The 23,940-nt window shown below is 44.1% G+C and overlaps 1 protein-coding gene across 9 annotated transcripts in view; it reads left to right on the top strand.

Moving 5' to 3' along the window:
- The window catches only part of WDR7 (WD repeat domain 7), a 402,328-nt gene that overhangs the window by 74,994 nt on the left and 303,394 nt on the right, over positions 1-23,940 (top strand). For all 9 annotated transcript variants that reach the window (XM_073584835.1, XM_073584827.1, XM_073584830.1 and 6 more), the window contains 4 exons: positions 11,705-11,846; positions 12,968-13,216; positions 13,688-13,908; positions 20,632-20,827. In XM_073584835.1, the coding sequence (XP_073440936.1) occupies positions 11,705-11,846; positions 12,968-13,216; positions 13,688-13,908; positions 20,632-20,827 (808 nt within the window). The remainder of the gene's footprint in view (positions 1-11,704; positions 11,847-12,967; positions 13,217-13,687; positions 13,909-20,631; positions 20,828-23,940) is intronic.

The raw sequence follows: 23,940 nt of genomic DNA on the forward strand, positions 1-23,940 counted from the left end.
CCTCAGCTGTAGATCTCTGCAGTTCATCCAGAGTGATCATGGGCCTCTTGGCTGCATCTCTGATCAGTCTTCTCCTTGTTTGAGATGAAAGTTGGGACGGGCCGGGTCTTGGTAGATTTGCAGTGGTATGATACTCCTTCCATTTCAATATGATCGCTTGCACAGTGCTCCTTGGAATGTTTAAAGTTTTGGAAATAATTTTGTATCCAAATCCGGCTTTAAACTTCTTCACAATAGTATCACGGACCTGCCTGTTGTGTTCCTTGGTCTTCATGATGCTCTCTGTGCATCAAACAGAACCCTGAGACTATCACAGAGCAGGTGCATTTATACGGAGACTTGATTACACACAGGTGGATTATATTTATCATCATTAGTCATTTAAGACAACATTGGATCATTCAGAGATCTACAATGAACTTCTGGAGTGAGTTTGCTGCACTGAAAGTGAAGGGGCCGAATAATATTGCACGCCCCACTTTTCAGTTTTTGAATTGCCACTAAAAATTTAAAATAACCAATAAATTTCTTTCAACTTCACAATTGTGTCCCACTTGTTGTTGATTCTTCACCAAAAATTTACGTTTGGTATCTTTATGTTTGAAGCATGATATGTGGGAAAAGGTTGAAAAGTTCCAGGGCGCCGATTACTTCGCAAGGCACTGTAAATTTGCAAATTGCAAAAAAAAAAATTAAATTAAACAACCGTTTGGTGTATGCAGCTCCTATGTAGAGCTGTGAGAAAGGTGCAGCAGATCCTCCACAGTTACAGATGGAACCCATGTGGAGCCAGCTTCTCGCTAACCTCCTGAGCACCACACAAGACCTTTGAGATCAGAGAAGATATGTGTATCCAAGGGGGCACTTCTGAGGTTCATCTTTGTGGAGAAACCACTGCTTGCTCCACAATGTCAGTGTGGCAAGGATAGTGAGGAGGAGATGTAGATTAGAACATTGTGGCAGGGAAAGGGGAACACCCACTAAGCCCTGAATTTTTAGCTTCACAAGTAAGTGTGTCACAAAAAGCAGGTCTTTTATAATGGCGCATTGGTGAAATCGGATGACCATATATAACAACTAAGGCCTGTATCACACATCCGTTTTTTGACGTCCGTCAAAATCCGCCGTTTTGCAAAAAAACGTATCCGCCATTTTTTTTGGCGGATCCGTTTTTTTTTCCCCATAGACTTGCATTAATATCTAAAGCGGATCCGTCCAAAAAATGGATCCGTTAGCATCCGCTTGTGGCAAAACGGAAACGGATCCGTTTTTTCACACTTTGGCGGACGCCAAAAAACGGATGTGTGAATCAGGCCTAACACATTAAATGTCAGCTAGAACATTGCAGCAGGGAAAGGGGAACACCCAACGAGTCCTGAACTTGCAGAAAATTGCCACTTTATGGAGAGCAGGCTACAAAGTGCAATTCAAGGGAAAACGCCCTAGTACAGCAGGCTTCCAATCAAGTACAATACATGTGATGCAAAGGTGCTGGTGCATAACAACAGTGGAGTTAAATAAATGCTAGTATAAATCTTACTCCTGAGACACACAGCAGAAATTCCACATATGATGGCTGCTTTTCCGACATACGTTTCGCTGGCCCGCTTTCTCGAGGGATTAAATATTCTCTGTTCTAAAGTCTCATATATACATGGATTTTTAAAGTTTTCCGGTCAAATACCGCAGTGTTGCCCACCTCCGGACGTCATCCCAAAATGCGCATGCCACACCACTACGAGCACACGCATGAGATTATATAACACTGTGAATAGGCAGAATGGTCCCACTAGCGTTGAAGAAATAGAACGGGAAAAGGATGTCCATATATCCAGTGTGACTTGAACCATTAGACTGTGACGCCATGTTGGAGATGGATCAGGTGAATGCTTATGAGGAAAGGTTGCAGGATTTGGGAATGTTTAGTTTGCAAAAGAGAAGACTGAGAGGAGACTTAATAGCGGTCTACAAATATCTAAAGGGCTGTCACATTGTAGAAGGATCAACTTTATTCTCATTTGCACAAGGAAAGACTAGAAGCAATGGGATGAAACTGAATGGGAGGAGACACAGATTAGATATTAGAAAAAACTTTTTGACATCAATGAGTGGAACAGGCTGCCACGAGAGGTGGTGAGTTCTCCTTCAATAGAAGTCTTCAAACAGAGGCTGGACAGACATCTGTCTGGGATGATTTAGCGAATCCTTCTTTGAGCAGGGGGTTGGACCAGATGGCCCAGGAGGTCCCTTCCTACTCTACCATTCTATGAATAACTCTTCAAATACGTATACTAAGGATGTGATGAAATATAGAATATTCCATAGTACAATTAGACCCAAGAAAAATAACATAACATGGCGATTACAAGAGATGGAAAAACCTGTGGATGCAAAGAAGAAAATGCACATTCATGTATAGAGATGGACTTGACACTATACATATGTTGGATGGGTATAGTGAGAATAAAGCGCCTTAATAGACTTCTGTTGTTTTCTTCCGGTTCACGATATATTTGGCGCCAACAGAAATGAAGGTGGACAAATTACCAAAATATCAATCTATACGAATGATAGAAACAACAATAGGTAAGATAGGACAATGAAATAAAAAAATGTTTGCTATCACAGCAATGATGCAAAATTCGGTTTCTCATTGAGACGACGGAGTGGCAAGGTTCATTATCCAGCGGCTCTTGGTTGGAGCTGACACCATAGTGGCAAGGTTCGTTATCCAGCAGCTCTCGGTTGTAGCCAACAGGCGTTTGAGATCGTCCCTCTGAAACCACAATATATTTTGTCTATGCCTCGTACTCGAAAATCCTTAGGCCTGTTTCACACTTCAGTTTTTTTCTGTCAGTCCAAATCCGCCAAAATAGCGGAAAACGGATCCGCAGTCGGACTGACAAACGTGTGGCAGAGGATTGGCGGATGTACGGATCCGCCGATGGTGAAAATTTAAAGGAACCGCGCCTGGGAGAAAAAATGAAAAAATACCGGTGCTGTAGTGTCCTCAGGGAGCGGCCGTGATCTCGCTGGAGCCGGGGTGGGAGCAGGAGCAATGTCGGGGCCGTAATCTCGCTGGAGCCGGGGTGGGAGCAGGAGCATTGTCGGGGCCGTAATCTCGCTGGAGCCGGGGTGGGAGCAGGAGCAATGTCGGGGCCGTAATCTCGCTGGAGCCGGGGTGGGAGCAGGAGCATTGTCGGGGCCGTAATCTCGCTGGAGCCCGGGTGGGAGCAGGAGCAATGTCGGGGCCGTAATCTCGCTGGAGCCGGGGTGGGAGCAGGAGCAATGTCGGGGCCGTAATCTCGCTGGAGCCGGGGTGGGAGCAGGAGCATTGTCGGGGCCGTGATCTCGCTGGAGCCGGGGTGGGAGTAGGAGCAATGTCGGGGGCGTGATCTCGCGGGAGTCGGGGTGGGAGCAGGAGCAATGTCGGGGCCGTGATCTCGCGGGAGCCGGGGTGGGAGCAGGAGCAATGTCGGGGCCGTGATCTCGCGGGACCAGGTGACATGAGTAGCTGCGATGGATCGCGGGAGGGATATACTGAGCACCAGCCGTGATGTGGGGGTTTCGCTGGAACGGTAAGGAGATAGCGAGAGATTGATTGATTTCATCCAGCAGCCAGACAGAATTGCAGGCTAAAACAAAGAATAGCGGATCCGGAGGGAGAAAAAAGGTTACAGGGTCCGTTCGGTCAGGTCAGCGGACGCCAAAATATTGGCGGATCCGCAAAAATGCAGATGCTACGGACGGCCATCAGTCAAAATCTGCCGATAATGAAAGTCAATGTGGGAAAAAACTGATCCGCAAAAAGAAAAATGTCGGATCCGGTTATTTTCCAAAACGGCGGATTTTGACTGATGGTCACAAACAGATGTGTGAAACAGGCCTTAGGGTCAAAGTCAGGACTATGTCTAAATTGCAATGCAATGTTTTTCAATGAAGATGGATACTGAAGGTCCCTGGCTGCAGCGATATCCCTGAACTGTTCCCTGGTACGAATACGTAAATCCCTTGTGGTAAGGCTCATGTAAATTTTGGGACATGTGCAAGTAGCCTAACATCCCATGCATCTCCCAAAAGCATAACATCCATGTTTTGGACCCCTTTGGAGCAGGCACTTGCCTAAGGCTGGTAAGCACTTTCTACAGGGCAGGATGGGACTTCTGTAGAAGGCTTATTCTATAGCACATTAATAACTTGGCACTGAAGAAAGGTACCTCTTCAATGGTCACTTTTGTTTCAACAAAACTAGTATAAGCAGGCATTTTTACTGCAGATTTTCCCACACATAAGGGTTAGGGTTATTAGGATGGATGAAACCTGCAAGTGAAAAGAAATTATTTAAAATCTGTAAATAAAAAACAAGCTAACTGTGCATGAAATTTCAGTGATTTCATTCACTTTGCTAGCACTCGGAAATCGTTCAGGTTTAGCGACACAACTTTGCAGGAAAAAAAGTGACAAAAACGCAACATGTGCACAAACCTTACCACTCAAGAGCTGGATTCGCATCTACACTGCTCACAAACCTTACATCTCCAGAGTTGAACTTGCATCTACACTGCTCACAAACTTTACCACTCGAGAACTGGATTTACATCTACACTGCTCAGTATTTCCGTATAATTTCCTCCTTGCTGCTGCTTATATCTGGTTTTTTTACTTTAAAAAAAAAAAAGTGTTACTCCTCATGTACACTTACACATGACATGACATTTTGTCAGATGCGCTTTATTGGCAGTTAAAGGGGTAATAGCAATGGATCAGTGCCTGTAGACTTTAGATGTTTTTCAGAAAGTTAGGAAACCTATGCCCTCTTTGTGCTGCAGTGGTGATAGAGTATTTGTATGCTGCTTACAGGAATCGTACTCTAGTAAATGCACAGCCGGAGGCCGCTGTAATAATCCGGCAACTTGTCGTCACTTTGTGTATTTTTGTATTGTAAAACGTGTCTTTGTTGGCAAGTAATGGAGTCTGCTCTGTGTTTTTTATTAATTTTAGGCAGCGGTGGCGGTCATGGAGCCGCAGGTGGTCTTTGTACTGGGCTTCCTATCAGTTCTGTAGCTGTGTGACAAGTATATCCCATTGATTAGTAAGTTAACGTCTTCATTAGAGCGCCAGGCAGCCGCAGAATTCAGTGCGCCATCCTAAATGCCAACCAATTTCTTCTGAAACAACTTAATTGCCGTTATTCAGATCCCTCCCGCCTCTATGTTTTCCAGCGGCTCCTCGCTCCCTCTTAACAATGCGCAATTATATTCAGGATGTCTTTCATTCTGCGCCTTTTCATTGTCTCCACCATAATGACTTTTTGGAGACAATTTGCAAATTTTACACAGCGATCGGCATATTGTTCATAAACAGAAAAGCAGATAATTGAATGACATAAAAGAAACGAGCGTCATTTGCTGGGTAAACAATGCGAGGGAACAATACCAGCAGGGGGCAGCAACGCAGCCATGTATTCATAGCAAGCGGGACTGCTGCGCTCACGGAAACTTCCACAGCTCCATTCTAAGGATCCGAGTGTAGAAATTTTGCTAAAATAAAAAATTCATTTTTATAACACCAACATATTCCACGGCACTTTACAATTCAGAGGAGACATGTACAAACAATGTTGGACAATATAATAAGAGGGAGGGCCCTGCTCTCAAGCTTACAATGACTACATGGAGGTGTGGGGGTGGTGGGGGGCACAAAAGCAAAAGATGCTTGTGTTGTATGGACCAGCCATCTTTGTAATAAATTAGGGTATTAGGGGAAAGCTGCGTGAACCAGCCAGTATCTATATATGTGGATTGTGTTGAAGCAGATGATGGAAGAGACCAGATTTTGTGGAAATGTTATCAAATGAGAAAAGTTAATTTAAAAATATGAATACTGGGTATTAACTGAATTGTCTTCTCTAGTGCATCCCAGAGAACTGGTGCAGCATTAGAGAAGTCCTGCAGATGGAAGAAGGATGTTCGGAATCTAGATATTGTTAGACTTTATTAACTGAACAGTGATCGCTAGTAGGGTGATAGCCGAAGAAGGGAGGAGATGTAGGGTGGTGCAGTACTCTGGAAAGCAAGGGTATGGTGATACCCGGAGAAGGGAGGAGATGTATGCTGGTGTAGTACTGTGGAGAGCACGGGTTTGGTGATAGCTGGAGTAGGGAGGAGATATAGGGTGGTGCAGTACTGTGGAGTGCAGGGGTATAGTGATAGCCGAGAAGGGAGGAGATGTAGGGTGGTGCAGTACTATGGAGGGCAGGGGTAGATTGATAGCCGGAGAAGGGAGGAGATGTAGGGTGGTGCAGTACTGTGGGGAGCAGGGGTAGGGTGATAGCTGGAGAAGGGAGTAGATGTAGGGTAGTGCAGTACTCTGGAAAGCAAGGGTATGGTGATACCCGGAGAAGGGAGGAGATGTATGCTGGTGTAGTACTGTGGAGAGCACGGGTTTGGTGATAGCTGGAGAAGGGAGGAGATGTAGGGTGGTGCAGTACTATGGAGGGCAAGGGTAGATTGATAGCTGGAGAAGGGAGGAGATGTAGGGTGGTGCAGTACTATGGAGGGCAAGGGTAGATTGATAGCTGGAGAAGGGAGGAGATGTAGGGTGGTGCAGTACTATGGAGGGCAAGGGTAGATTGATAGCTGGAGAAGGGAGGAGATGTAGGGTGGTGCAGTACTGTGGAGTGCAGGGGTAGATTGATAGCTGGAGAAGGGAGGAGATGTAGGGTGGTGCAGTACTATGGAGAGCAGGGGTAGATTGATAGCTGGAGAAGGGAGGAGATGTAGGGTGGTGCAGTACTATGGAGGGCAAGGGTAGATTGATAGCCGGAGAAGGGAGGAGATGTAGGATGGTGCAGTACTGTGGAGAGCAGGGGTAGGTCGATAGCCGGAGAAGGGAGGAGATGTAGGGTGGTGCAGTACTATGGAGAGCAGGGGTAGGTCGATAGCCGGAGAAGGGAGGAGATCTAGGGTGGTGCAGTACTATGGAGGGCAGGGGTAGATTGATAGCCGGAGAAGGGAGGAGATGTTGGGTGGTGAAGTACTATGGAGAGCAGGGGTAGATTGATAGCCGGAGAAGGGAGGAGATGTTGGGTGGTGAAGTACTGTGGAGAGCAGGATTAGGATGGTAACTAGAGAAGAGGAGCAGATGTAGGGTGGTGCAGTACTTTGGAGAGCTTTGTGGGTGGTTGTGATAAGTTTATGTTGTACATTAGAATTAGCTTTTAGTAGATTGTTAGATACTATAGTAAGGGCATTTTCTGTAGAGTGTAAAGAGCGGAAGACCGGATTGTAAAGGGTCAAGAAGAAAATAACCGAGACCGAGAGCATATTAGATGGGAGTAGACCAAGCGTTCCAGGAGTTTATTAATTTAGGGAAGTTCAGAGATTGATCTATAGTTAGCAGAGAAGTTCTGCTTGAGGGATGTAGTTTTTTTTCTTTTAGCAAACGGGTTATAAAGGCATGTTTAAAAGACAAGGGAGAGATGCCAGACGAAAGCGGTTAAATATTTTAGTTAAGTGGGTAGTGAAAGCCGGGGAGATTGATTGGAGGAGGTGAGAGAGAGTACATTGGTGCAGCTAGTAGGGCGAGAAGAAGCGATGAACCCAGTAACTTCTTCAACTGTATCCAGTTCAAAGTAAGTGAACTTGAAGTACGGGAGGGAAGTGATCCATAAAATTAGGATTGGAAGAAAATTTCTCGTTGGATATGATCTAGATTTGCCTGATTGTCATCGCTGAAGGGCCTGCACTTTAAGGTTGACGAGGGAGTGAAAATTGTCAGTCGTTTTAGATTGTTGGTTATTGCAGTTATGAGAGTGGTGAAGTCGCTTGTGTTGAGAGATGAAGGGCAGAATTGTAGGTTTTTAGTATAAATGTATAATGGATGAAATCTATGGCGAAAAGGTATTTTCTCACCAGCCGTTTGGCACACCTGGAGCCCCGCGGGAGAAAAAAATGTTTGCAGCGTGTGCCAGGGTTGCCGCCGTCTGCGTCAGTGTATTCTAATAATGTAGCAAAGCTGTGGACTGCAAGGGAAGGAGATTTCAGCCACTGATGATCATAAATTCTCCATAAGTTGCAGGGGATTTGATGGCACAAATATTCCTATATGTTCCCAATTTTGGGGTGCCCTGAGTGGAGTAACCAATATTAACAGAAAAGGAGAGAAGGTTGTGGTTAGAGGGCAGGAGAAGGGAGTTAGTAAGGTCATACACTGAGCAAAGTTTGAAGAAGACGAGGTCCAGTGTCTTCATGTGAGAGAGAATTAGTAAGCTGTAAAAGGAGAGCAGGTTAGAGATAAAGATGAGTAGCAGATGGGGAGAATGGATTATTAATTTGGATGTTAAATCCCCCCCATGATGAAAGTGGGAATGTCACAGGATAGAACGTACAGGAGCAGGAGACAAGTTGCGGTGTGATCCAGAAATGGGTATGATAGGCCCGGTGGGTGGTACACAATGGTCATCCATTCATAGTGAGAGGTGAAAAAGTCTGATGGTGTGGACCTGAGAACATAAGTGGGGTTATACTTGGGTTTACCCAAAAAGCACATTTTGTTGAAAGAAGCAGACCAACACCTTCACCTTGTCTGTTCTCAGGTTGGAGAATCGTTGCTGGGAGAACAGAATTTTAGCTTTTTCTTTATCATGTGTATTGATTGCCTCATGCACCTTGCTCAAGTCCCTCACTGAGCCTGATAGGGCAAACTGCTCCCCCGGGGATTTTACTCTATCTTGGAGTTGGGTCTAATAGGTAACGTTTCTCCTTTTGGAGAGTGACAAGCCAAGCCATGTCAGAGTGAGGAGACTTACAGTATAAGCCTGCATGCTCCTCTAGGGACTTGGAGGAACCGCCTTGTCGTAGCCTTACACCAACTGATTGCCTCTATCAAAACTCCCCTTAAGCAGGCTTTTATGACCTCCCATATAATATTTTGAGTAACAGAGATTATATGTTCTTTAAAATATCTTTAAAATAATGTTCAAGATGTGATCAGATAGACATCTATAATTTGGAGCCGTAATGGATTCATGGACAATGAAGTAACGTATGATTCTGGTCTCAGTAAGATACATAAGCTCATGATTAAAAGTGAACGATCTGATGGCTCTCTAGGTAGATATTCCACCGTTTCCACAAGAGGGAGGATATGCTCTGTTCCCAAAGCTAGATCAATGCGCGATAGGGCTTCATGTGACTTAGAATGGCAGGAGAATTGCCGAACCCAAGGATACATAACGTACCACAAATCCGATAGTGACAATTCTGGCAGAAGCTCCCTGGATATGGCTATTGGGGCAGATTTCGTGGCATTATCTGGCTTGTCTGTCCCAGTATGGGATAATGGTGTTATTGAAGTCTCTCATGCTTAGTACCCCAACACCAGGCGCCCAATCATTATATGCTGCCAACATTTTATATTATTGTTATAAGTAGGAGGGATATGGACCGTTATTAATACTAATTCCTTAGCAAAAATTTTACAGCAGATGTTTATGAATCTACCATTTATATCTATCTTAGAGGAGATAAATTCAAAGGGAATAGGTCTGTGAACACGTCTTGACTGTCGCTTACCCCATGTGCAGGGCACCGCAGTAGATTAGGTGTCCATAGTTATGACCGCTAACAACTAACTGTCACTATATGGTCGTAACCATGTATACTTAAGCTACTGTAATGCCCTGAACATGGGGTAAATGACATAGGAGAATTATACTACATTTCTAGTAGGAGGTATTTTCTAATATTATTATTATTACACCTACAACATATTGGGAGAGGATCTTGGAGATGGGATTGAGTCCCCTGATAGGGGAAGATGGGAGACGGCAGCAGTCCATTTTGCAACCGTGCATAGAACGGATGGACAACGTGAAAAAAGAAAAATTAGCATTTAATATTCTTTGGGAGCCTACCGGTATAGGATAATGGACAGGATGAAGTTGGGTAAACTGTTATAAAATGTAACTCCGACAGTCACTGATGGCACAAAGCTCTAGGGAGTAAGTGGTCAGCGTTGCAGATTTTGACGGATCCTCTACTCATTTAAGCAAACCCAGCGGAGTGCCTCCTTAGGATGCTCAAAAAAGGATGTCCCTCCCACTCTGAGTTTTTCAGGGTAAGAATCTGGGAAGAAGGACATTTTCTGGCTATTGCGGGAGATGTCCAGCCTTGAGGATAATCCTGTCAGTACTTTATAATGAAGCGGCATGATTTAGGACTGGACGTGGAGGAGCCCCTGGTGATAGCGGTCTGGTGGGTAACCTGTGTTCTCTTTCCACAGCAATGAGTAGAGATAAGAACTCTGCCCAAGCAGAGAGCGCAGCCATTTTTCAAAATGCTCAGTAGGATTATTGCCTTCTGTTTTTCATTATTCCTTCTGACTCTGTTCTCCGGGTTTTAGACAACAAGGCCAGGATCTGCTGGTCATGTCTGCGGGAATCAACAGGTTGTATGTGTGCCTCATCAGGGAAGGGTGCCCCTTTGCCCAGGGTTATGGTCGAAGCCAGCTAATTTCATTCCTGCGCTTACAGCAGGTGATCCTCCTGCCCTTGTACCCGCTGAGGGCGCATCTGTGCCATTTTAGGATTCCTTGCCTGCATCCGGCTGCAGCCTACTGATGTTTTTTTTGCAATGCCTCCGGCCATGCTTCCTCCGCAGATGGATGCCGGTGAGTGCAGGGAGCTGTGAGGAGTCGTATCGCTGGAGTTCGGGAGTGGCTGATATCCCTGGACCTCTCCAATTAAGCGGCCTCTCGCATGCCTGGCCGAGCCATGCCCTCTTGGAAAACCATTCTAATATATTTATTTATGCCTTAAAGGGGTTGTCTTATGTTCATAAATGAGAATATTTGGTAAGTGCTTGTAAAAACGAACAACTTTGCAATTTACCTGCTATAAAAAATTCTCTCCGATCTGATGAACAGAGGGATTTTTTAATTCTATAGTTTTCTGCTCGTTTCTTAGTTTACCGGCCTCCTTGGAAACAAGCCAAATCTGATTGCATAGGCAAGGAGCGTACACTTGTGAGCGCTGCTCCGAAGCTGTCGATGTCCCTGTACGCTTCCGATGCTGCAGAGGTAAAGCTGCCTCTAGTAGAGGCACAGAAGAACACACAGTGCAGACTAGCAGCTGCCACTAGACTGTACTGTCAATCTTCAGAAGCACACCGCCTCCCAGCGAGCAGCAAGTCAATAGGCAGGGGAATGAAAGGGACTTTTACTTACCATGTGATATAAACTTCCTCAATTTTCAAGAGCCTAAAACGCCCATTTTATTTATTTTTTTTTTAATGCTTGGAGAAAATATTCAAATTCTTCCTCTGTCACTAAAAATCTTTCAAGTGTAAAATGATGAAAAGAAAATGGAGGAGAGAAAGGAGGGGGATGCAGCTGCAGTTGTGCTAAGAAGTGTTAGTACTTTCCCCACTAGGGGGAGCTCACCGTGTAAAAGTCTGATTGAGTCCAATACTAGCTCTTTAACTCCATGTACAGCCAGCTCCCCCCGCAGCAAATGTGACCACCAAACTAGTAATGACATCACATGCATCCTTGTCACCAATCATGCTTGATGCCAAAGCCAATGATTGGCAGCAGCTCTTATGTTGATGTGCTGCACATCACCACCGCAGCACAGTAATGGCAAACTAATGGCTCAGCCCTTTTAAGTTACCGGTAATAATTCAGACCCCTCTCTCTCCCACAGATGCTGATCTGCCCTCCGGTTACGAGGTTCTTCTATGGACGCCGAGTATCTTTCCATAAGCTTCTGATCCAGGGCGACTCTTCAGGGAGACTTTGTATCTGGAGCGTCCCCGATGAACTCGAGCAACAAGACAACGTCGAAGGTGAAGGCTTAAGCCGGCGAGATGATTTGTGTCACAGATTTAACATGCAGGGGTATTCCGACTACACTCACTCTGGCATCCGGGGCCGGTGAAGTCGAGACTTACTAATATCCACCAGGACGAGTGCGGGATCTGCAGGTGTTTGTAGACTTGAGTTCACCGGCTCCACCACTCGCCTCCCAATGTGGAAGAGATCAGAGCCACAATATCTGTTTTTAAAGGGGGTGTCCGAGAGTGGAAGAGATGAAATTAGTGGCAGGGCACGTTTTAAAGCAAACATGTTAAATCCCCCTCCCCATGGGTGCTGACATTCTCGTGTTTTCCCCGAGTCTTTGTGTACTTTCCTGCTGCGGTGACGCTTTATGTCCACAATCGGTAATGCTGGCACGTACAGCACTGCTCTATGTAAGGGAAACTGTGTGATGGGAACAGTCAGTATGTGGGCACTGAAGCAGCGGAGGATTTAAAGACCACTTATCACTTGCCAAAAATAAGTAATAATTTTTTTTATCTCTTCTGAATCCCGCTGTTCTCCTGAGTCCGGCGATGTTTTTCTTTTGTTCCTTCGCCTCTCTGTTCCTGAGATATGGCCCCCTCTTCCCTGTATGTAATTCTACTTGTTAGCTAAGTGGGCGGGTTTTTAAACTTTTCTTGAGGTTCGCACCCACTTAGTAATAAAGCTAGATTTACGTAAAGCGAAAAAGAGGCCGTATCTCAGGAACGGAGAGGTGCAGGAACAAACAAAAAACATCGCCGGATTCAGGAGAGCAGCTGCACTTACACCAGGTAATAAAACTCACATGTTTATGGTAAGTGATCGCTCCTCATTAACTAGTGAGGTTTTTTTTAACTAAAATTTCATGCAGTTCCTTTCCTTCAACTCTTTAAATATAATTCAAGGGGTTACCATTGTGTTTTTTTTTTTTTTTTTTTTTTTTGCTTCCCCTCTATTGGACAGCCATGCATAAATGGCGCTCCACCATTCAGACTGCATCTACCGCACGACATAGAAATCCTATACGGATACTGAATATATCCTGTACTTAGGCAGCACATTGTTTCATGACTTTATATTTTCTTTTATTGCACTAATTCTTGTTTCTGATCTTACAACATCACAGGATTGAAAATCACCACAACCACGTCGCTCCAAGAAGCCTTTGACAAGCTGGCGCCCCGTCCTTCTGGCATTATCGATCAGCTCAGCGTGATGCCGAACAGTACTGAACCTCTGAAAGTGACCGCCAGCGTCTACATCCCATCTCACGGGCGTCTGGTGTGCGGTCGGGAAGACGGGAGCATAATTATCGTCCCGGCCACACAGACTGCGATCGTTCAGCTACTGCAAGGAGAACACATGCTGCGGAGAGGTCAGGAAATCTCACCCTTCTCAGAATCGTCAATGATTATGTGCACGAGACCTATGATTACAGCATAGGTCCAGCCTTGATGTATCCAAGCCATGTTTGTATGTTGGGGAATTGCATATATAACAACTCCCTAATGTGCTTCCGTTATTGGAAATTGTCTCTTCAGAGAGGAAGAGGACTAGAACTCTAGTGTCACCTATAGGAAGTAGCAATCCTAAATGTCTCCTCACCTTGGCATGTCAGGCTTGACATGTCACTCTCCTCAAGGAGAAATGTTACTCCTTGGATACCGTTATTGGTGTCGCTCCGTTTATAAGCAGCAGTGATGGAGCAAGGAAATTCCAATACACAACCCCACACACCCTTGGTCTTTGATCTTGCTGTCAGAATGTTTAGCCATCCATCCTGTTATGTTGCCATCTTTGCATAGTCTGGTAATAGAAATTACTTTTTTTTCATCTTATTTCTTAGGTTGGCCGCCTCACAGAACGTTACGAGGTCATCGAAACAAGGTGACCTGCTTACTGTATCCCCACCAAGTGTCCTCGCGCTATGACCAGCGCTATCTCATATCAGGAGGGGTCGACTTCTCAGTAATTGTGTGGGACATTTTCTCTGGAGAGATGAAGCATATCTTCTGCGTCCATGGGGGAGAAATCACACAACTGCTCGTCCCACCTGATAACTGCAGTGTAAGTATCCCATGAAATGGAAAATGCCTAGTATTGATGTGTCTCTGGCAGCGACACCCGAAGGCGATGATTCCCATTGTCTGTGTTTCTTTGGCTCTAGATTGATACATAGCTCCTGATTTATGATTTGCATTTTTTTTTCGTTTTTAAGTCCATTTTTTTGTTTTGAGATATTCCTTAACATTTTGTGCATCAAATTCTTCAAAATGTCGCACATGGTTCATCAATTTTTTGCAAAAAATTAAATGCTCTGCGTTTTTGTCCTTTTATTTGTGCCTATTTAGGGCAAAAAAAAGTCGCTGGTTTTGCTAAAACTGTGCCAAAATTTTAAGAGTATACATGAAATCACACCAGGGGTACAATGGGAATTCCTGATTCTTCTTTTGATTAGCCTGCCTGGATATACCACATTATCTGCCGTCATTCCCGATTCTTCTTTTGATTAGCCAGCCTGGATAGACCACGTTACCTGCTGTCATTCCAGATTCTTCTTTTGATTAGCCAGCCTGGATAGACCACGTTACCTGCTCTCATTCCAGATTCTTCTTTTGATTAGCCAGCCTGGATATACCACATTATCTGCCGTCATTCCTGATTCTTCTTTTGATTAGCCAGCCTGGATAGACCACGTTACTTGCTGTCATTCCAGATTCTTCTTTTGATTAGCCAGCCTGGATAGACCACGTTACCTGCTGTCATTCCAGATTCTTCTTTTGATTAGCCAGCCTGGATAGACCACGTTACCTGCTGTCATTCCAGATTCTTCTTTTGATTAGCCAGCCTGGATAGACCACATTATCTGCCGTCATTCCCGATTCTTCTTTTGATTAGCCAGCCTGGATAGACCACGTTACCTGCTCTCATTCCAGATGCTTCTTTTGATTAGCCTGCCTGGATATACCACATTATCTGCCGTCATTCCCGATTCTTCTTTTGATTAGCCAGCCTGGATAGACCACGTTACCTGCTGTCATTCCAGATTCTTCTTTTGATTAGCCAGCCTGGATAGACCACGTTACCTGCTGTCATTCCAGATTCTTCTTTTGATTAGCCAGCCTGGATATACCACATTATCTGCCGTCATTCCCGATTCTTCTTTTGATTAGCCAGCCTGGATAGACCACGTTACCTGCTGTCATTCCCGATTCTTCTTTTGATTAGCCAGCCTGGATAGACCACGTTACCTGCTGTCATTCTAGATTCTTCTTTTGATTAGCCAGCCTGGATAGACCTCATTACCTACCATCATTCCCGATTCTTCTTTTTATTAGTCAGCCTGGAAAGACCACATATGTGCTTCACACCACAACAATGACGTCATGCCAGGCCGGCTAATTAAAAGAAGAGCCAAGTGAGAATTGGTTCTCCTGCTCCCGTGTTGCGGCCAGAGACCACCGTTGTGACCAATGTCATGGAGTCGCGACAACTCTAACATTAGGATGAAGTCCACCAGTTCCACCACATGCCTTGCATTCAATCGTGCAGCACTTTTGCAACCCGGAACTGATGCAACCATAAAAAATGATCCAGCCCTATCACTCACAAAACAAGGTGAAGTCCCACTAAAATATAAAAGCGCAGTTCTTTGCCCCACCAGGAATGGTGCTGTCCATAGAGAATCCAGTTCCGGAGCAGCAAGCAGACTTCACTATGTGGCCACATTAACTGTCTCCTAAAATTAAAAGTGCAGTTAGCTCTGTATTGTCTCTGCGTCACTTAAGCTGTTAAGAAACTACAACTCCCAGCATGCCTAGCATGATAACCACTGCAGAACCATAGGTTGCAATACCTGCCTCATTCACTTACACCTCATTCCTGTAATTCTACCTTATCCGCTCCTCCTCCTCCTCCTTCTAGAAGGAAGCCCACTCCTGCGTCGTCTTCTCTCCATTAATTAGCGGCAAACCACCGCCATCCCTTCTGGTATCCATCACTGAAACCACAGCCCAGGATAATGCAGTCGGCGGCATCCCGTTTTGATTATCTCAATTATTGTCTATTATTATTTTTTTTCTTTATAATAATTGCCCTAAATGGCATCTAATTAAAAGTAAGAAGCTTCAGTTAATTGGTTGTTATAGATTGTGGTGCGTCACAAGACGAATCGTTTCCTCGCCTGCCACGTTTCTTTTCATCCTTCCCGGCCATAAAGAGAAATAACCCCCTAGATGTCATCCGTCACATGGGTAATGCTTCCCACCGGCCGCCCCGCACTGACTTGAGTAATAGGCGGCGGGTGCAGAATACGACGCCGTTCCTGTAAAGGTCCATCTGCAAGAAAATTAATATGACAGCAATAATGCAACATATAAAAGATTAAATTCATTAATATTGGACTAAATCAATAGAGAATATTTAGCAAGAGGCTAATTTTTTTACTTTTTTTTTTTTTTTTGTTCCGTTCAATAATATAATACATTATGTATCATTAAGTCGTGGCATAATTTACATTCTTTAGAAACTAATGAACCCAAGAATTAATCGACAAAAGAAACTGCAAGTAACAATCATTCTTTAATGACAAGTGTTTGTTCTCGATCAGCCACTGTACTGCAGTATAGTTGACCTAGGTCTAGGTTTTGTTTTTGCTTAGACACAGTTTAAAAAAGCCACATTTTCTGACTCCTTTTACCACCACTAGAGAGAGCTGACTACAAATAGCATCATTAACTACTTCTGGCCTGCCCATAAACTACAGAAATGTGTGTGGTCGACACTTTATCCTTCGCTGACGTTCTAAAATGTCAGTGCAGTGTAACCAGCTTTCATGAGACCGGGCAGCTGTTGGAGAGAGGAGCCTCTCGATGATCTCTGTATACACGGCATTGAACCACCACTTATGTAAAAAGTTAGGAAGCACTGACATTGCTTCCTTCTCCGAACCCAGTGAATGTGTGATCACAGGGTGTAGGGGCGAAGCAGGAGATACTGGGTCCTAGGAGACTCAGTCAGTTCTGCTATGCAAATAATAGTGGTGTTGAGACAGCATCAAGCTTCAATACCATGTAGATGCACAAATGTTAAATGTGGGATGATCCTTTTTTCCAAGCAAAATCCAACTAAATGAAGGTGGCTTTAGCATCCAGTGATGATCTTTTAGTTTAATTATGGCAACAGTTGTTGCTGTTTCTGTATATGTGATACCATAATAAAGCAAGTTGATCATCATTGGATACTGAAGCCACCTTCTTTTACAGAATTCTGCTATACAGGCAAAAGGCTGAAGTTCCCCTATAACTGGGGTAAGATACCAGCCCTAATTATAGGGGAGATTTTGCAATAAAAAGAATGTATAAATATGTTAAAATACTTCCCACCTTCTACAAGATTTTTTAAGATCTTATGGGGGGAGCATAGTTTGTGAAATAAATGAAAAGAAAAAATAGAATAAATGAAAATAAAGACTCTGTCAGTCTAATCGCTGTACCTAGCCCTGCCCTCAATGAAAAAAATGCAATGGTGAAAATAAGCATGTGATACACTGCAGAATTTTTCACACCCACAAAGAATGTAGAGGTTTGTAATTTTTATGGCACGTACACTTCAACTGTGAGAGACAGAATCTTACAATCTGATTTTCTGAATTTATTTTTGTTTTTTATGTAATTAAATTTGCATTTTATTGTATGAAATTAGTATTTCATGCAGTAGAAAATCAGAACTTTATATTTGGCACAGAAACCTTTGTTTGCAATTACAGAGGTCAGACGTTTCCTGTAGTTTGCACACACTGCAGCAGGGATTTTGGCCCACTCCTCCATACAAATCATCTCCAGATCTTTCAGGTTTCGGGGCTGTAGCTGGGCAACATTGAGTTTCAACTCCCTCCAAAGATTTTCTCTTGGTTTCAGGTCTGGAGACTGGCTAGGCCAGTCCAGTACCTTGTAATGCTTTTTACAGAGCCACTCCTTTTAGTTGCCCTGGCTGTGTGTTTGTCATTGTCATACTGGAAGACCCAGCCACGACCCATCATCTTACTCAGGGAAGAAGGTTGTTGGCCAAAATCTCGCTATACATCCATCCTCCCTTTAATACGGTACTGTCGTTGTGTCCCCTTTGCAGAAAAGCACCCCCAGTGTATGGTGTTTCCCCCATCATGCTTCACGGTCGGGATGATGTTCTTGGGGCTGTACTCCTTTCTTTTTCCTCCAAACACAACGAGTAGAGTTGATACCAAAAAGTTCTGTTTTGGTTTCATGTGACCACATGACCTTCCCCCATGTCTCCTCTGGATCATCCTAATGGTCATTGTCGAACTTCAAGCGGGCCTTTATATGTGCTGGAGTGAGCAGGGGGACCTTGTGTGTCCTGCAGGATTTTGATCCATGATGGAGTAGTGTGTTACTAAATGTAATGTTTGAGACTGTGGTCCCAGCTCTGTTTGTATCGTTGACCAGGTCCTCCCTTGTAGTTCTGGGCAAATTCCTGACCTTTCTCAGAATCATCCTTACCCCCATGAAGCGAGATCTTGCATGGAGCCCCAGACCGAGGAAGACTGACAGTCATCTTCTGCTTCTTCTATTTTCTAATAATTGTGCCAATAGTTGTTGCCTTCGCACCAAGCTGCTTTCCTATTGTCCTGTAGCCCATCCCAGCCTTTTGCAGGTCTACAGTTTTGTCCCTGGTGTGCTTACACAGCTCTTTGGCCTTGGCCATGGTTGGGAGGTTGGAGTGTGATTGAATGTGTGGACAGGTGAATCATAGACTCATAGAATCGTAGAGTTGGAAGGGACCTCCTGGGCCATCTGGTCCAACCCCCTGCTCAAAGCAGGATTCGCTAAATCATCCCAGTCAGATGTCTGTCCAGCCTCTGTTTGAAGACTTCCATTGAAGGAGAACTCACCACTTCTCGTTGCAGCCTGTTCCACTCATTGATCACTCTAACTGTCAAAAAGTTTTTTCTAATATCTAATCTGTGTCTCCTCCCATTCAGTTTCATCCCATTGCTTCTAGTCTTTTCTTGTGCAAATGAGAATAAAGATGATCCTTCTACAATGTGACAGCCCTTTAGATATTTGTAGACCGCTATTAAGTCTCCTCTCAGTCTTCTCTTTTGCAAACTAAACATTCCCAAATCCTGCAACCTTTCCTCATAAGACAGGGTTTGCAGACCGGTCACCATTCTGGTCGCTCTTTTCTGAACTTGCTCCAGTTTGTTGATGTCTTTTTTAAAATGTGGTGCCCAAAACTGGACACAATATTCCAGATGAGATCTGACCAAAGAGGAGTAGAGGGAAATAATGACTTCACGTGATCTAGACTGTATGCTTCTGTTAATACATCCTAGAATTGCATTTGCCTTTTTTGCTGCTGCATCACACTATTGACTCATATTCAGTCTGTGATCTATTAGTATACCCAAGTCTTTTTCACATGTGCTGTCACTTAGCCCTATTCCTCCCATTCTGTATATGCTTTTTTCATTTTTATTGCCCAGATGTAGTACTTTGCATTTTTCCCTGTTAAAAACCATTCTGTTAGTTGCTGCCCACTTCTCCAGTTCATTTAAATCTTTTTGAATCCTCTCTTTCTCTCTTCTCTAGTATTAGCTATCCCTCCTAGCTTTGTGTCATCAGCAAATTTAATCAGTTTACCCTCAATTCCTTCATCTAAATCATTGATAAAAATGTTGAACAATACAGGGCCCAGGACAGAGCCCTGTGGTACCCCACTTGAGACATTCTTCCAACTGGATGTGCAGCCATTTACGACCACTCTTTGGGTACGATCACTAAGCCAGTTATGAATCCACCTATCAGTTGCCTTGTCCATTCCATACTTAGTCATTTTTTTCAATAAGGATTGTATGAGAGACTTTGTCAAATGCTTTGCTGAAGTCAAGATATACTATATCTACAGCATTTCCTTGATCCACCCAATCAGTGATACCGTCATAGAAGGAAATAGAAAGGTGTCTTTTATACAAGTAATAAGTTCAAACAGGTGCAATTAATACAGGTAATGAGTGCAGAGTAGGAGGGCTTCTTAAAGAGAAACTAACAGGTCTGTGAGAGCCAGAATTCTTGCTGGTTGGTCGGTGATCAAATACTTATTTCATGCAATAAAATGCTAATTAATTATGTAAAAATCCTAAAATGTGATTTTTCTGGATTTTATTTTTGGATTCCATCTCTCAAGTGATAAAAATTACAGACCTCTCCATTCTTTGTAGGTGTGAAAACTTGCAAATCAGCAGTGTATGAAATGCTAACCGTATTTTCCCCACTGTATGTGAAACATCAGCGTAATTTCTACAGAACGGGGAACACAATTTCAAATGTTTTTAACGGTCCTTTGGGGTTGAGAGAAAAGAAGTACCAAAAATTGACAGACATTTCCTATTTTTCGTCTTAGTTTGCCTCTATATCAGAAAATAAAGGCACACAAAAATTAATCCCTATGTATCATGAAAAAAGAGTCAAAAAGTATTTCAATATCCAAATGAGAAAAAAATGTAAGAGTCGTTAAAATGTACAATATAATCTGAAAATGTGCCTATCCTGTTAATGAACTGGTTAAAGGGACAGACACCCTTATTTCAGTAGTGGTATTTAAGATGCACTTATGGTGGCTGCAGGCTGACAGGAGTAGATGTGCAGATGTATGGAGCGGGCTCAGGAGCCGAACCTGCACCATACCCAGGAGGGGTCGGCTGTTTCATGATGTTTTGATGTCGCGGCACACAAACACTGAGTGACGTCTCCTTTGCTCTCTCCGTTGCAGACACGAGTGCAGCATTGCATCTCCTCGGTGGCCAGTGATCACTCCGTCGGCCTCCTGAGTTTGAGAGAGAGAAAATGCATCATGCTGGCCTCCCGCCATCTCTTCCCCATCCAAGTCATAAAGTGGAGACCATCGGACGACTATCTGGTGGTCGGCTGCTCAGACGGCTCTGTCTATGTCTGGCAGATGGATACCGGTAAGTTCATTTTCACAAAGTACGATTACACTGTTCCACCCAGTGCTGCGGAGTCAGGCGGCGTGTGATGGCCGTACGCATCAATATCGCTCAAATATGAATTTATTAATAGAGCATTTTCCCTTTTCAAAAGATATATATGTATACACAGACACGGTACAGAAAGTATTCAGACCCCTTTTAAAGGGAATCTGTCACCCTTTTTTTTTTTTTTTTTTTTTTACTATCAGCTGCCGGCATTGACATCAGGGGCTTATCTACAGCATTCTGTAATGCTGTAGATAAGCTCCCGATGTAACCTGAAAAATAAGAAAAAGGAGTTAGATTATACTCACCGGAGGGGGCGGTCCGGTCCGATGGGTGTTGCGGTCCTGTCCGGCGCCTTCCATCTTCATACGATGCCGTCCTCTTCTTCCCTTCCTGTAGTGGCTCCGGCGCAGGCGCACTGGCAGAGCAGAATACTGCAGTGCGCAGGCACCAGACCTCTCCCGACGCCCGCGCACTGCAGGACTCTGATGTGCCCTCAACAGGGCAGAGCAGTGCGCCTGCGCCGGAGCCACTACAGGAAGTGAAGAAGAAGACGGCATCGTATGAAGATGGGAGGCGTCGGACCGGACCGCGACACCCATCGGACCGGACCGCCCCCCCCCGGTGAGTATAATCTAACTCCTTTTACTTATCTTTCAGGTTACATCGGGGGGCTTATCTACAGCATTACAGAATGCTGTAGAGAAGCCCCTGATGTCAATACCGGCAGCTCATAGGGCAAAAAATGGATGACAGATTCCCTTTAAATTTTTCACTTTGTTTCATTGCAGCCATTTGGTAAATTCAAAAAAGTTCATTTTTCCTCGTAAATGTATACTCTGCACCCCATCTTGACAGAAAAAAAACAAATGTAGAAATTTTTGCAAATTTATTAATAAAGAAAAACTGAAATATCACATTATCATAAGTATTCAGACCCTTTGCCCAGACTCTCATATTTAAGTCACGTGCTGTCCATTTCCTTGTGATCCTCCTTGAGATGGTTCTACTCCTTCATTGGAGTCCAGCTGTGTTTAATTAAACTGATAGGACTTGATTTGTAAAGGCGCACACCTCTATATAAAACCTCACAGTGCATGTCAGACCAAATGAGAATCATGAGGTCAAAGGAGCTGGCCAAGGAGCTCAGACAGAATTGTGGCAAGGCACAGATCTGGCCAAGGTTACAAAAGAATTTCTGCAGTACTCAAGGTTCCTAAGAGCACAGTGGCCTCCATAATCCTTAAATGGAAGAAGATTGGGACCAACAGAAGTCTTCCTAGAACTGGCCGTCCAGCCAAACTGAGCAATCGTGGGAGAAGAGCCTTGGTGAGAGAGGTAAAGTTGAACCCCAAGATCACTGTGGCTGAGATTCACAGATGCAGTAGAGAGATGGGAGAAAATTCCACAAAGTCAACTATCACTGCAGCCCTCCATCAGTCGGGCCTTTAAGGCAGAGTGGCTCGACGGAAGCCTCTTCTCAGTTCTAGACATATGAAAGCCCGCATAGAGTTTGCTAAAAAAAACACATGAAGGACTCCCAGACTATGAGAAATAAGATTCTCTGGTCTGATGAGATGAAGATAGACCTTCTTGGTGATAATTCAAAGTGGTATGTGTGGAGAAAACCAGGCACTGCTCATCACCTGCCCAATACAATCCCAACAGTGAAACATGGTGGTAGCAGCATCATGCTATGGGGGTGTTTTTCAGCTGCAGGGACAGGACGACTGGCTGCAATTGAAGGAAACATGAATGCGGCCAAGTACAGAGATATCCTGGATGAAAACCTCTTCCAGAGTGCTCTGGACCTCAGACTTGGCCGAAGGTTCACCTTCCAACAAGACAGTGACCCTAAGCACACAGCTAAAATAACAAAGGAGTGGCTTCAGAACAACTCTGTGACCATTCTTGACTGGCCCAGCCAGAGCCCTGACCTAAACCCAATTGAGCATCTCTGGAGAGACCTGAAAATGACTGTCCGCCAACGTTCACCATCCAACCTGACGGAACTGGAGAGGATCTACAAGGAAGAATGGCAGAGCATCCCCAAATCCAGGTGTGAAAAACTTGTTGCATCATTCCCAAGAAGACTCATGGCTGTGCTAGCTCAAAAGGTGCTTCTACACAATACTGAGGAAAGGGTCTGAATACTTATGACCATGTGATATTTCAGTTTTTCTTTTTTAATAAATTTGCAAAAATTTCTACATTTCTGTTTTTTCTGTCAAGATGGGATGCAGAGTGTACATTAATGAGAAAAAAAAATAACAAGAGTAGCCACATAGTCTGAAGTTGTCTAATATAAACGCAAGCATCTCTCTTGTTTCGGATAAGACATTGGGTGAAAATAGCTGTCAGAATAAGCTGTCCTATATGTACATGAGGAATACCACTATTCCTAGCCGTTATATGGCTTGCATCCAGCTTTTTCACCAGTTTTTTCCCTCTCTCAATTAGCAATTGATTCTGAGCTAGGGGGAGAAGACTAGCTGCTATGATCTCTGCCGTTCACAGCATATGGAGGAAATTATACATCAGCACTGAGCAGTGTAGATGTGAATTCAGCTAGGGAGGTAAAAGACCCTTCACTGTGCTGGCAATGCTTTTGAATTGAGGAAGATGGAGTTGAGTTGTTCATATTTTTTTTTCGTAGTTGATGGTGAGTTCAAGAGGAAGGAGAATTGGCTCATAAATGGAGAAAGAAGCCTATTTCTCTGATAAGATATACTGAAACATTTTTTTTATATTTCCCTGCACTGGAGGTCTCAAGTAGACAAGGGGTGCTAATTTGTGTATCATTTGTGATCTGTACCCAAAGAGGTATGAAAGGAGTTAATATCTGTATCCCTGGTGAACTTGTAGAGAAGAACGTGGTCACCATTCAATGTGATCTAGGCAGAAAAGGGGTTTGTTAGTTTCCTTGGTGGTCTAGAGCTGTGGAGGGATTAATATGTGTAGCACTGGTCTATACCAGGTGATTTGGGGCAGAGAAGGGGTTTATGTTAGCATCTTTGGTGCCGAGAACAGGCTAATGTGAACAGACTGCCACCAAAGCGTATTTCCTTGGTGGCCTCTCGGAATCC

Source organism: Dendrobates tinctorius, unplaced genomic scaffold, assembly GCF_039654945.1.
Source record: "Dendrobates tinctorius isolate UK_male_01 unplaced genomic scaffold, ASM3965494v1 ptg000085l, whole genome shotgun sequence".
NCBI lineage: Eukaryota > Metazoa > Chordata > Amphibia > Anura > Dendrobatidae > Dendrobates > Dendrobates tinctorius.